Here is a 15,471-nt window from a genome sequence, read left to right as displayed (position 1 = left end):
CTTTATATATTTTGGATTATTAACCCCTTATTGGACCTATCATTTGCAAATATATTCTCCCGTTCAGCACAGCCACTATGGAAAACAGTATGCAAGTTCCTCAAAAAATTAAAAATAGAATTACCAGACGATCCAGCAGTTCCACTCTTCATATCCAAAGAAAATTAAAAAAAATAATTTGAAAAGATATATGCATCCCAGTGTTCATAGCAGCATTACGTATAGTAGCCAAGACATGAAAGCAACCTTAGTATCCATCAACAGATAAGTGGGTAAAGAAGCTGTGATATAATGTAATATTTCTCAGCTATAAAAGAGTGAAATTTTGCCATTTGCAACAACATGGATGGACCTACACGTTATTACGCTTAGTGAAATAAGTCAGACAGAGAAAGGCAAATACTGTATGTTTTCAGTTTATATGGAATCTGAAAAATAAAATACATTAACGAATATAACAAAACAGAAACAGACTCACAGATACAGACATCAAGGAGAGGGACAAGATAGGTGAGGGGTATTAAGAGGTACAGACTACTATGTATAAAATAAATAAGTTACAAGGATGTAATGTGCAGCACAGGGGAATGTAGCCAATACGTAATAATAACTTTATATGGTGTATAAGGTGTAAAAATATCGAATCACTGTGTTGTACACCTGAAACTAATATAATATTGTAAGTCAGCTATACTTCAAAAAAAAAAAAAACTCCTCAGTAAAAGATACCATTAAGAAAGACTGACAGCACCAGCTGTTGGAGAGAATGAGGGTTTGAGTGTATCTACGTATATCTTGCGTAACATACATGCCCCAAATAGATACATGCTTATACTATATGAAGAGCTCTTAAATAAGAGCAAATTGTAAGGTATGAAGGATATAACAAGGTGATTCACAGAAATAGAAATAGCTAATAAACATAGGAAAAAGTGTTTCAATTTCAGTAAATAAGGAAATGCAAACTAGAACAATGATAAATCTATTTTATCCACCTAACTGGCAACAAATCTTTAGAAGTAAAATGTTTCATTTTGCCAGAGTTGTGGGGTATAAGGTGCTTTTTCATACACACTTGGTGGAATTGAGTTGGTATAAACATTTTTCTCAGTGTTGCTATCAAATTTAAAGTGGAATTGTGTCTTTTGACCTAGCAGTTCTACTTGTAGAAAAATTTGTCCTAGAGAAATACTTACTCATGTGTGTGTGGAGAGAACATGTATAAGGATTCCAGCCTTGTTCATAATAGTGAAAAACTGGAAGCAGTCAAATTGTCAGCCTTTGTTGTAGTTACTCAGAATATTTAAAGAGGAAATACCCTGGTATAATAATCCCTGGATAATTAACTTTATCATCACTTGGCGTAAGGCAGGAATCTCACTTTTTGGTGAGACATGTTAGTAGAAAATGCTGTTTTGTTTTTTCTTCTTTCATAGCAGTGGCTAATTTTGTGTGTGGTCCTTATTTGACTTTTCTGCCCTTTATTCATGCCCGTATTTTATGAACTACAAGATAACGTTTGGTTATAAACCATTTATGTAGAAAAGTATTCCCAAACTCAGGGGCTTTTCACTGAAGAAGTTTTTTGTTTGTTCATTTTTAACTTTTTTACTTGGCTCAGGTTTGTGCTGTTTGCTCTCCTGAAATGGGAGCTATAAACTCATTAAGCAAGCAGATGAACCAGTCTAATCTAGAGAAGGCAGACTGCCTCTGTGTCCTTCAGTTCATCGAATTATGGAGTAGTTCAAACAGAGAACAACTTAGGGTGCTAAGAATTAGAAGTGGTCCTTCCTAAACACACACAGGGAGAAGAAAAAGAAAAAAGGTGCCAACTGTCTCCTGTTTTTTAGCGTTATTTTGGAATTTCGTGTTACTTATGAAGAAGTATTGTTCTGGAATCTGGGAAAGAGATATAAATGTTAGGAACACAGAAGCAGTATTATTATTTGCTGATGATATAGTCGTGGGCCTAGAAGATCCAGGAGAATCATTGAATATATGGAGGCTTGTAATAAATTCCCCAGTTACTTTGTGTTATTAATGAAATTTTTTTCCAAAATTTCCTTTTCAGTAGCCTTTTCTGACTTTTTATTTGTAGTTTTCAGGATTTTGATATTCAAGGGTCCAGAAGATGCAGTTTGGACTGGTTGACGATAGAAACATACAAGAATATTGAAAGCTACAGAGCCTGTGGTTCTACAATCCCACCACCATATATTTCTTCACAAGACCACGTCTGGATCAGGTTCCATTCCGATGACAGTATCTCTAGGAAGGGTTTCAGACTGGCATACTTTTCAGGTGTGTTTTTAAATAAGAAGAAGGATATGGAACAGAATTCTATAGTATTTACTGCTCAGTCACTTTGGGACTCGCCTTCTAAACAATGTCCATTTAATTGTGACTCAATCCTCAAGGCAGCTGAGATTGAGGAATTAGAGGCTAAAGGTTCAGGTACCATAGATCCGGGTCTCCAAAAGGCATTTTGTATAATCCTAATAAACTGATTAATTTTACAAACTAAGGTCAGTTTTCTTTTTAAATATTTTGAATACGTTTATTTTAAAAGGAACTTTTTCCCCTCAAGTGTTTACCAGTATCCTGCAAGTTACTTCAGAATGTATTTTTGTGTGTGTGCATTACCCTTGTCTTTACACCTTCAAAGAAAAGACATAATCAATTTCACTTTCGTAGTTTGTCGTATCAGAAGTCTTCTTTTGCTAGTTCTTAAACTTTATCCAAAAAGAGTGAGCAGATCATACAAATATGAAGAACTCAGAGCATTAGAGTTATGTAAATTTTTGCTGAAAATCATTCTACATTTTCTGAAATGACGTGGTCTCCTTTAGCAACATATGCTGCTTTTTCTCTTTTTTATTAAAAGCACAGTCTTCGTAATATTTACTTAGGTTCTGAAGCACATTTTCTGTCACCTATTTGCCAGTAAATAAAAGTTGTTAATGGAGAGGTAAGCATTGGCCGACATCATCAGCGTGGACTGTAGGAATCTAATGTTTGGTTTTCTTTCCCTACGTCATTGTTATATATTTAAGATAGTCCACTAAGATAATCAGAATTCTATAAACATTTCCATTCTTTTCTCTCTTCTTCCCCTTACTGTTTTGTTGAGTAAATGTATACCTTTAGCTCAGATTCATAAAATATTTTGCAGTTGTATTAAAACAGTTATAAAATGGAAGTACCATGTTGTGGTTACATGAAATGTTAGAAATAGAATAAAGTTAACTTATGATAATCTTAGCAAAAATTTGAGTCTAAATAATGGGCTTGCAAAATATGCTATGATACACATAGCAAAATATTGTGTGTATGTGTTTGTATATATATATATAATATATATATAAACAACTCAAAAAGAATACTAAAACTGGATTTGAAAAAGTGATTATTATAGAGGAGTTTTTCTTCATTGCAAAATGTTTATACAATAGAGTATTTGAAATTCTTAGGCAATACATCCTACTGACCTACGTATCTTACATCACTTTACTAAATGTTCTGCAGTAAAATAGCTTCTGCAAAAACAGGATTGGTCTTTTCTCTTGTAGCTGTAGAGATCTTCATGGAACAAATCATAAATGTTTAATAAATAGTTGAGTAATCAGTAAGCCAATATTAATTTGCCATTAGAGTTTAACCTATTTTTTGATCAAGCCCAACTATCATTTGGGCTAATCAACATTTACGATAAAAATGCCACTTGCTGTTATATACCCTTTAAAGAGTATGTTGTTTTCCTCCTTATCTCTCCATCTCCGTCCTCCCAATGTCCTCCCAGGGAAATCTGAGGAACCAAACTGTGCTTGTGACCAGTTTCGTTGTGGTAATGGAAAGTGTATACCAGCAGCCTGGAAATGCAATAACATGGACGAATGTGGAGATAGTTCTGATGAAGAGATCTGTGCCAAAGAAGTGAATCCTCCAACATCTGCCTCTTTCCAACCCTGTGCTTACAACCAGTTCCAGTGTCTATCTCGGTTTACCAAAGTTTACACTTGCCTCCCCGAATCTTTAAAATGTGATGGGAACATTGACTGCCTTGACCTTGGAGATGAGATAGACTGTGATGTGCCAACCTGTGGGCAGTGGTTAAAATATTTTTATGGTACTTTTAATTCTCCCAATTATCCAGACTTTTATCCTCCCGGAAGCAATTGCACCTGGTTAATAGACACTGGTGATCATCGTAAAGTCATCTTACGTTTCACTGACTTTAAACTTGATGGTACTGGTTATGGTGATTATGTCAAAATATACGATGGATTAGAGGAGAATCCACACAAGCTTTTGCGTGTGTTAACTGCTTTTGATTCTCATGCGCCTCTCACTGTCGTGTCTTCTTCTGGACAGATAAGGGTACACTTCTGTGCCGATAAAGTCAACGCTGCCAGGGGATTTAATGCTACTTACCAAGTAGATGGCTTCTGTTTGCCATGGGAAATACCCTGCGGAGGGAACTGGGGGTGTTATACGGAGCAGCAGCGCTGTGATGGGTATTGGCATTGCCCAAACGGAAGGGATGAAATCAATTGTACCATGTGCCAAAAGGAAGAGTTCCCATGTTCCCGGAACGGCGTCTGTTACCCTCGTTCTGATCGCTGCAACTACCAGAATCATTGCCCAAATGGGTCCGATGAAAAAAACTGCTTTTTTTGCCAGCCAGGAAATTTTCATTGCAAAAACAATCGTTGTGTGTTTGAAAGCTGGGTGTGTGACTCTCAGGACGACTGTGGCGATGGCAGCGATGAGGAGAATTGCCCGGTAATCGTGCCTACCCGAGTCATAACTGCAGCCGTCATAGGGAGCCTCATCTGTGGCCTGTTACTGGTCATTGCCTTGGGATGTACTTGTAAGCTCTATTCTCTGAGAATGTTTGAACGAAGGTCAGTATCAAGACAAAACTATATTGCTTATGCTCTCTACAGTAAAAGCATGGCCCAAATATTTACAACACATTTCTTAATGAGATTAGCAATATGTTTTTGTTATATTGTTAAATACTTCTTATGATTCATAAAATGACTATGAAAAGCCTATGACTCAAAAGCCTAATAAGAATATTAAAAAACAAATAAATACTAAGAGTTATGAGGTGAAAAAAGCCAATCTGTGTTTATCAGTTCCTGTTTTCAGGTTAATCTGTCTTACAGGAATTTTGCAAGCTGTAATTCTCGGTTGTTGCTCTTTAACCTCGGTTTTTATAAATATTAATTCAACAATTCCAGATAATTTGAGAACCTTCTATGTTGAAAGCATTATACAGGTGAATAGAGAAATGAGTAGGAGTAATCTCATGGGCAGTTTTTACAGTTAGAAGGAAGGAATTGGTGGGTAGAATTAGATGGCAAAAAATAGAAATGTTGTAAGAGCTATAAAATAAAGTGGTATAAAAGTCGAAGGATCTCAGTTAAGTAAGAAGTGGTTCAGCGTTAAAGAGTAGCCTTCAGGGAGAGCTGTCTTTCGTGTGGTAGAGGAGAGACTGGACCTGGGAGAAGTTGGTGGCAGAGAGGCCTTCTAGAAAGCTCCTGTGGAGACCATGACCGTCAGTCCCAGGAGAATTACAAATGATAGATACAACAAAGAAGTCACATACCAGACAGCTAAGAATAGATGCACAGTATCACAATAACCAAGTGCATCTTATCTTTGGTTCAGTATAAATGGCCAGAAAATGTTTTACTACATTGCAACATAAGAGTACAATGAAGACCAGAGGCCTTGAGTTTAAGAACAAGTTATTCCAGAAAGGGTTTTGGTGACTCATTTCACTCTTTTCCTTACCTGAAAAGTAAATGTGTTGGACTTGCTGAATAAAGTGTCTTCTAAGAATTTTCAAATACTTTCACCTAAAGTCTCAAGCCCCTATGTTCTTAGGGGTTTAAAGATCTAGTACTTTTATCTTTTACGGGGATATCTAACTTATTAAAACTTAGTGATCCAGGCCCCTAGTGTAAAACCGCATGAGGCTAAACTGTCTGCTTCATCTTTGTGTTCTCAGTGTAGGGCAGTATAGATACTCATCAAATGCTGGCTAAGTAAGCTTTATACAAATGAACAAGTATATTAAAATTCAAATTGTTTTAATTGTTGATAATTTTAAAATTACTGTTTTGGCTTGCCTTTTTTTTTAACCCTTTTCATCCCCCTGTTTCTCTCAAAGATCATTTGAAACACAGTTGTCCAGAGTGGAAGCAGAATTGTTAAGAAGAGAAGCTCCTCCCTCTTATGGACAGTTGATTGCTCAGGGTTTAATTCCACCAGTTGAAGATTTTCCTGTTTGTCCACCTAACCAAGTAGGTTACAATTTATTATTTCTCTTTCCGTACCTCTTAAAATGAAATCTATACTTGTATATAATGGTAAAGTATCCTTGACTGGGTCAGAATTTTTGCAGTCACGTTAAGAATTAAATATATGGAGGATTTGAAATTATACAGTTGACCCCTGAACAACGAGGGGGCTAGGGACACCCACCCTCTGTGCAGGTGAAAATTCACATGTAACTTTATAGTCGGACCTCTGTGTCTGGGGCTCAACATCCATAAATCCAACCAACCATGTATCATGTAGTACTATAGAATTTGCTATTGAAAAAAATCCACGTATAAGTGGTCCCGTGCATTTCAAGCCCATGTTGTTCAAGGGTCAACTCTGTTTCATTGTATTTTAACAAATTCAGAAGTATACTTTTCACTCTTTACTTCTGATTTGGTTAGGTGATTCTTAAGCATTTTACTGTTTAGGATAATTTAGTGTGTTAAAATTCAAAAGTAAAGTTTGACAACTTATTTTCTACTTGAACTATTTCAAGGATTTAAAAAGAAATACTAAAGTTGATATGCTTAGTAATAGATTAGTAACATGCTAGATTAAAATAAAAGTTGTTGAAATTAAGTTAACATTTCTACCTGACTTGAGAGAAAACTTCTTCACAGCTGGATTTTACAGTGCTTAAAAATTCATATCATTTTCTTTAAATAGTAACTCATTCTTTATTAATGTTTCTGAATTCTTCAAACTTTTGTGAGCAATTTTTTACTTGAAGTGTACAGTAAAGTGATCCAGTTATACATATATATATATATATATATATATATTCTTTTTCAGATTCTTTTCCATAATAGATTGTTATAAGATACCGAATATAGTTCCCTGCAATTTCTTTTTAAATTTCTTTTTCAATGCTTACAATTGTGCCAGGGTTCTTAAGGGCATTAAGGTTTCTACATTTAGAATGTAAATTTATCCAGAAACATTTCTAAAAATTGTTCCCAGTATCAGAATTAAGAAAAATTGATGAACATTGTTTTCCCAGTAATTTAATTCTGTTCAAGATGAAAGACCATTTCCTTTTTGGTAAATAGGTTTCCACTTACAGTCGGTCATCTTATTCGAGTCTTTTAGGAAATCTTTGTGAGAATTTGATGTAATTTGCTAAGTAAGTAATTCAGAACTTCCACTGGTTGGAATTTTGTCTGCAACATAGGAAAACCCTACATTGTGGTTTTTATGTATTGTTGTCCCTGCCATGAGGAAGGGTTCTTTTTAGGTAGGAATTCAGAGGATGGTTAATGCCATCCACCCACTCCACCATCTGTCACCCCACCTCTATACCCTGAGGCTACCTTCAAGAGGTTAGTCAACTGTGAAGTTAGAGGGAACCACACAAGACAGCCCAACTGTGAAGTTAGAGGGAGCACAGTCCACACAAGACAGCCCTTACTTCTAAAACCAATTTTAAGTTCAGGGGCTCCCAAACCATCCTCAGGTTTGATAATTCACTGGAAGGACTGAGAACTCATTGAAAGCTGTTTTACTTAATAGTATAATCTGGTGTAACTATTATTGCTGGGAAAGGATCCAGATTAAATCAGCCAAAGGAAGAGACACGTAGGACAGGGTTCAGGAGGGTACCAAACACGACCCTTCCAATTGTCTTCTCTCCATAAAGTCAGGACAGTGTTATTCTCTCGACACGGGTGTGTGACAATATGCACAAAACATTGCCAACTAGGGACGCTCACCCAAACTCGGTGTCCAGGGTTTTTATTGGAGCTCCATCACATAGGCATGATTAATTGCACACGTGGCTGATCCCAGTCTCTAGCCTCTCCAGAGGTTGACTGATTCTGCTGACTCAACACTCCCACTACATCACATTGGTGTGGCTCAGAGCCTCCACCTAAAACGCAGTGCTACTCTCTGGCTGGCCCAAGTCTCCATGCAATGACACTCCTGTCAAAGATGACATTCCAAGGTCTGAGGTCTCATCCCAGAAGTAAAGGGCAAAGGTCAGACCTCACTTTGGGTAAGGTTTCAGTTCTTTACTACCTAGTACAGCATTTTTGTAGGGTTATAATTTACCCTTGTGAGGGAATTCTGCCTCAACAAAGTTTTAAAATAAAATGTTTGTAAATGGGAAACTAGATTTTATTCAGTTAATGAGATTACACTCTTATGTTTGAAACTTTTGGTAATAAATTATCAAATTTCCTTATTTGTTTTTAAAAAAAAAAATAGGGCTTCCCTGGTGGCGCAGTGGTTGAGAGTCCGCCTTCCGATGCAGGGGACATGGGTTCGTGCCCCAGTCTGGAAAGATCCCACATGCCGCGGAGCTGCTGGGCCCGTGAGCCATGGCCGCTGAGCCTGCGCGTCCGGAGCTTGTGCTCCGCGACGGGAGAGGCCACAACAGTGAGAGGCCCGCGTACCGCAAAAAAAAAAAAAAAAAAGAAAAATAATCTTCTGATTACCAACTCATTCAAAATAGCAATCCTTTCTGAAGAATGCTTTTCTTCTGCTTCATAAACTGAAGAAGTATATAAAATCATTCCTAAAACAATCATGAGATCCCCTTGTAGAATCTAATGTTAAATTGGCAATCATTTAATTAAACAGACTTTGAAGCCAGTAGAGAGCTTCATCTCACTGACAGACTGTACTGTTAAAGGTGGCTTTGAAGTGTGCTGAAGGCATTGTGGGTGGCAGCTGCCTAAGAGGGGAGGATGTCTGAAGAGCCTTGTATTCATTTCTGGATTTAATGACAGTGCTCACACAAAGCCTTAGAACGTGAATGCCAAATGAGGAGGACCAAATCTATGGAGTTCAAAGGGATGTGAGCCACTTTTTTTTCAGTTAGTTTATAGTTACATTCCCAATTGGTGAAAAACCTTACTCATTCATATAGTAAAGTTTATGTGCTGATATTCAGATTTCTTATTGACAATCTGTTATTTACGAAGGCTAGACTATGAAATATTCCTGTGATAGTAGCTTCTTAGCTTTCTGTGAATTATATTCCAGGGATTGTGTTCAAAGGGTGTATATGGAAATCACAAATCTATATGGAAAACCTGAGGCTAGCTGTACGGTATCAGCTTGGATTTACTTCAATACCAGTCATAAACAGAGATGGAAAACATATGTTATCACATCTTCTTATTCTCTTCCCTTCTTTTTTTCTGTGGGGGGAAAGGCAAGAGCCATTCATTTGGCAGAGGGAAACTGTATCACCGTTTGAAAGGGAGTATATCAATTCACCATTGTTTCTTGGAAATACTGTATTTTAAATACTAAATGCCAGATTGATGAAAGCTGTGTTTGTTCCAAGTTTGATTACTCCTTTTTATAACCACTAGGTGGAGCTTAAAGACTGTTTTTGTAAATACTGTAGTGTTTTGTTTTGTTTTTTTAAATCCAATAGTCATTCCTAGAAAAAAGAAAATCTAGATGATTTTTCTTTCAGTTGGGCAATATGGTCACTTCCCATATGCACTAATTAAAAATCACCAATTTTCAAAGAATAAGGTTATAATTTATGTTTAACATGAAGCTGTAGAAAATAAGACTTAAATCTTTAAGATTGAGAAGGAACCCAGATGTCTCAGATGCCACTGAATAGTGCTATAAACAAATTAATTTCTTTGGCTTTTTGTTTCCTGTGCTGCATTACAAATACAGTAATTCCTTTGTTTATGACAATGTAAATAAATCCTCAATATCCACTCATTCAACAAATCCTTGAGAACAAACTGTGAGATATAATTTTTACATGTTTTGGAAGGTTTCAACCTTGTAGATCAAGTCTAACTTGTTCTGTGTTAAAACAAAAAACCAAACAAACAGCCTGGTTTTCACACTCCTTTAGGTCGTTTGGAGAATTATTGTAGAGATTCTTCTATCCTCCGAGCTAAAGAAGTATCAAATAATTTTATTTTCCATCTTTGGTGCATTTCTAGGATTGGATTACCATGTGAAGTTTTGAAACAAAATTGCAGTTGTAATTGGCATTAAACATCATTTTAAAGTTCATATATAAAATGAAGTATCAAGAAAATCTTAAACACAGTGAACAGTGGTTCAAGTTATAGGTTAGATTCTGGAGTGAGGTGAACCTCTATCGATGAGAGAATTTAATTCATCCTCCATAGACCGTAAAATGAGTAATAGAACTTTCATCCACAACACATGCTGAATAGAAAGAAGGGTGTTTTACATCTTAATACCTTGTTGTTAGCTGTCTTAAGATCTTTTCTTTCTTTTTTTTTTTTTTTTTTTTTTTTGCAGGCTTCTGTTTTGGAAAACCTGAGGCTAGCTGTACGGTCTCAGCTCGGATTTACTTCAATCAGACTTCCTATGGCAGGCAGATCCAGCAACATCTGGAATCGTATTTTTAATTTTGCAAGATCACGCCATTCAGGGTCATTGGCTCTGGTCTCAGCAGATGGGGATGAGGTTGCCCCTAGTCAGAGTACCAGCAGAGAACCTGAAAGAAATCATACTCACAGAAGTTTGTTTTCTGTGGAATCTGACGACACAGACACAGAAAATGAGAGAAGAGATACGGTAGGAGCATCTGGCGGGGTTGCAGCTCCTTTGCCTCAAAAAGTCCCTCCCACGACAGCTGTAGAAGCAACAGTGGGAGCAAGTGGAAGTTCCTCCACTCAGAATACCCGAGGTGGTCACACAGAGACCGGACGGGATGTGACAAGCGCGGAACCCCCAAGTGTGAGTCCGGCGCGTCACCAGCTCGCGAGTGCGCTAAGTCGTATGACTCAGGGGCTACGTTGGGTACGTTTTACATTAGGGCGATCAAGCTCCGTAAGTCAGAACCAGAGCCCTTTGAGACAACTTGATAATGGGGTAAGTGGAAGAGAAGAAGATGATGATGTCGAAATGCTAATTCCAGTTTCTGAAGGAGCTTCAGACTTTGATGTGAATGATTGCTCCAGACCTCTTCTTGATCTTGCCTCCGATCAAGGGCAAAGGTTCAGACAACCATATAGTGCAGCAGACCCTGGAGTAAGACCAAGTAATCGCGATGGCCCCTGTGAGCGCTGCGGTATTGTCCACACTGCCCAGATACCAGACTCTTGCTTAGAAGCAACGCTGAAAAATGAAACAAGTGATGATGAAGCTTTGTTACTTTGTTAGGTACAAGAATCCCATCAGGGAGATTGGATACAAGTTGGAGCAATATCCATTCATTGTTTTGTAACTTTACAATTAAACTAGTTTTAATTTAAAAAGAGAAAAGATGCAGGGTGATTTCTTACTATCATATGTTAGCCTGCATGGTTAAATTAAACACCTGTAACTCTATAAACGTTAGAGTTTACTATTTTAGCAGCTAAAAATGCATTATGTATTCAGATTGTTCAGTAATGTTCTTCCATTTGTTTCTAATTGTTTTCATCCCGGTACTGTAGTTCGCAGTAGAGATATGGCTGCTGAAACTCATTTGACTGTCAGTTTCTATCTATCCTATGTTAAAACGTTTCTTTGTTCAAAATAATACCTTCTTTTAATTGAACCCTTTATGCTTTTGCCAATACATCTTGTAACTTAATATACTAGATGTTAAGGTTGTTAATATAAAAAGAGAAAAAGTCCTTATTCTCACCTGTTTTTATTTGTATAACATCTGTCTAAACATTATTAGATTTCATAATATGAGCTTGTCAAAGGGAAAAAACCTTTGTCTAAAATTTTTTCTCTTATGTTTAACATGCAGTGATGTGAAATTTAGATAGCGTTAGATAAATTAATGGCAAAAACAAAACTCTTTTATAAATTTTCTAATGTTGACTTTAATACTCTAATATGGTACAAACCAAATGGTAAAAAGCCCAAGTCATTTCTTTTTTTATCTCTATTTAAGGACAGAATTAAGCGGATGAAGATATTCTACTATGCATTAAATCTTGAACTTTATAAAATATGTACAAAAATTGTACAAGATAAGTTCCAACTGGTAATGTCTTTCCCTGATACAGGGTTATGCTTGTATTGGACCCTAGGGATTTGCACTAAAATCATATCAAGGTCTCAGATGAGTTTAGTGCAGAAGCACTATCACTTTAAATACTATTATTTGCTATCATAATGACTATATATTTCCATAGCTTACAGGGGGAGCGTGAGGGGGCATTTTTATTACAACTTGAGGTTGCTTTGCTGGTTTTATATTTATTTGTTGTATTTAAAAACTGCATTATAGTAAGAAAGTGATTTTTTCAATGTATTTTATTCATAAGGGGAGGATCATGCTACATGTTGAAAAGCAAATTAAGAAATCATTCAGATCACCTCCCTTTTTTAAGTAAAGTGAATTGCAAAACCCCGCGTATTTTTTTATTGTCAGTTCCCGTTTATTTATTCTTTAGCTGTCTGTTTAGTAGCTTAATGTTTGAGTATGAAAAATGTATTTGTGTGCGATTATTGCTATTTATTACATTTTAAATACTTTGCTGAATGTCATTTTAAAGCATGTTTGAGGTCTTGTGTATTTGTCGTGTTATGCTGTCAGGAAGAACTGACTGAAATGTTTTAATATGTATCAAAAATTAAAATGACTTCTTTTTTTTGTATTGCCTTGAGGTACTTTTGTATTTTTTGTATTGCCTTGAGGTACTTTTGTATTGCCTTGAGGTACTTGAAATCAAAGTTTCTCTTTATTTTTGTTCATTTGGTGCATATACAGATTCAGGCCATGAAATATGCAGTGTGTCTAGAAGAAAAATTAAAGAGGGGATGTCTTTCTTAACTCCCTTATAGTAAAGTAGTAGCTTACACCAGTTCTCAAGCGTAAAGAAATCCCTAAGGACCTGGACATTATTTTGCCTTTGAAAAACCTGCCTTTTAATTGATGTGTCTTATAAGAGTCAGTAACTCTATCAGTTCTCTTTTTATATTATTTTCAGATACATTTTAGACCCCTATACAATATTTTACTGGCAGAATTTGGGTTACCAAATTAACCTTGTTTAGATCCTACTAATTATATACTATTATGTATAGGTTTTTTGTTTTGTTTTCTGGCATATATTTTAATTTCTTTGTTTAATTAACTAATACATCTTCTTGATTCAAATGGTAAAAAAATTAAGTCTCTCTCCTATCCCTGACAGCCATCTTCTAGTTCCCTTTCAAAGAAATAGGTACCAAGACCAAATTCTTGTATACCCTCCAGAAATACCATATAGATACATAAATGTATCTATATGTATAAATGCTATATGATGTAATACAAATTGTGACATACTATGCATTCCTTTTCTGCACTTTTTTTCAAGGGAAAACGTGTATCTGCTACTGGTTGAATGTTAAAAGTACAGTTGGGTATTTCTGTTATTTGACTTTTCACATTTAAAAATTTGATCTATCCTGAATTTAAGGCTCCAGTTTTTCTTCCTAGGTAACTACCTAGTTCCTGCAAGGCTGTTTATTAAATCTGTCCTTTCCTTGCTATTGGAAATGGCCCTTTTATCATATTGCAGATTTTCATATTATGTGGATATATTTCTAGACTCTAATTCCATTCTGTTCAATTGACTTGCCTTTCTTATTTTGTACCAGTCCTACACTGTTTTAATAACAGTAATTTTTAAATGTTCAAATATTCTTGCTTATTTTTCCATTTGAACTTTAGTATCAACCCTTTGTGTTCCACAAAACAAATCCATTGTACATTTTTTTTTTTTTGGACAGTTTTACTTTTATAGGTCAACTTGGGGAAATTTGACATCATTATCATGTTAAAGCTTCTATCTAAACCATGGTGCCCTATCCAAAAATGATTCCCAATTTGTTCAAGTCTTTTTTGTTGTTTCCTTCACAGATGCTTTGCATTTTACTTTACAGAGATCTTGTACATGTTTTTCAAGAGTTCTTAGAAATTTTATTATTTTTGTTATCATTATTAAGGAAGTCCTTTCTGTTTATAATTTAGTCTGATTTTAGTATATATGAAAGCTAATGACTTATTTATGTTAGTTTTCTACCCAGCTACCAGACTCTCATTTTCTTATGGTATGTAGTAGTACTTCAGTTAATTCTTTTGTGTTTTCCAGTTATACAGTCATGTCTTCCAATTTGCATACCTCTTTATGTCTTGATTGCATTGTCTAGTACTTCTAGAATAATGTTAAAATATATTGGCTATAATGAACTGGGTTGAGATCTATACATTTAATCACGTTAAGGAGTATCCATTGATCCCTATTTTAAAATAAATTAGTCAAGAATGCATGTTGAATTTTATCACATGCCTTTTCATTTTCTATGGAGATGATCATACAATTTTTCTCCTTTGACCTTTTAATATATTTTGTCATTTTGAACCATCCTTGCGTTCCTGAAATAAACTCTACTTGACCATATGTATTATTCTTTTAATATATTTCCAGATTATGTTTCCTATTTTATTTAATATATTTGTATCTGTATTCATCAGTGCAGTTAGTCGTGTGTGTGTGTGTGTTCACGTGCACGCTATCTTTAAGAAGTTTTGTTATTAATTTTATGCTGGTAAATTGGAAATGTTTTTCCTTTTCCTGAGTTCTGGAACAGTTTGCACAGCATTGGAATTTTCTCTTCCTTAAAATTTCAGTGAAATTATCTGGTGTTGGTGGATGTTCAGCAATAGCTCTTTGACAGCTCTTTTAGTATCTGTTACGGTAATTGGTCTGTGTAGTTTTTATGTCTTAGCTAGGATCATCAACCATCAAACATCCATGTTTTCAAGTTCATTTGCCTAGAGGTGAGCAAAGTTACCCTCCTCTTTTCTGCCTATGGCTCTTTCCCCCTTATTATGTATTATGCTTGCTCCCTTGTTTTCTTAATTTAGATAGCTAATGGTTGACCTATTTTGTTGTTGTTTGCTTGTTTCCCCCAAGTGGTATGCTTTGAACACCTCTTCTGTTATTTTTCTGTTTTCCAATTAATTGATTTCCTTAAATTTCCTACTTTTTGCTTTTTTTAGTCTATTCTGTTGTTTTTTTCTAACTCCGTGAGTTAGCATTCAGTTTAATCATTTTTCTTAATTATTAATATGAGATTTAAGGTATGGACTTGAGTACTGCTTAAGCTGAATCACTTAGGTGAACTAGTGTTGTCATTACTATTATATTCTAGGTGTTCTGAAGTTTCAGTTTTTATTTCCTCCTTAACCAA

General features: G+C 35.6%; 1 protein-coding gene across 2 annotated transcripts in view; it reads left to right on the top strand.

Annotated features, from left to right (window-relative positions):
* The window catches only part of LRP12 (LDL receptor related protein 12), an 86,023-nt gene extending 73,120 nt beyond the window's left edge, over positions 1–12,903 (top strand). For both annotated transcript variants that reach the window (XM_060128150.1, XM_060128149.1), the window contains 4 exons: positions 2,099–2,301; positions 3,800–4,904; positions 6,182–6,314; positions 10,585–12,903. In XM_060128150.1, the coding sequence (XP_059984133.1) occupies positions 2,099–2,301; positions 3,800–4,904; positions 6,182–6,314; positions 10,585–11,451 (2,308 nt within the window). In that variant the 3' untranslated portion in view covers positions 11,452–12,903. The remainder of the gene's footprint in view (positions 1–2,098; positions 2,302–3,799; positions 4,905–6,181; positions 6,315–10,584) is intronic.
* The last annotated feature ends 2,568 nt before the right edge of the window (positions 12,904–15,471 follow it).

This window comes from Lagenorhynchus albirostris, chromosome 17 (genome assembly GCF_949774975.1).
Source record: "Lagenorhynchus albirostris chromosome 17, mLagAlb1.1, whole genome shotgun sequence".
NCBI lineage: Eukaryota > Metazoa > Chordata > Mammalia > Artiodactyla > Delphinidae > Lagenorhynchus > Lagenorhynchus albirostris.
The sequence above is the reverse complement of the archived record's forward strand: the minus strand, read 5'-3'. Positions and strand labels throughout refer to the sequence as shown.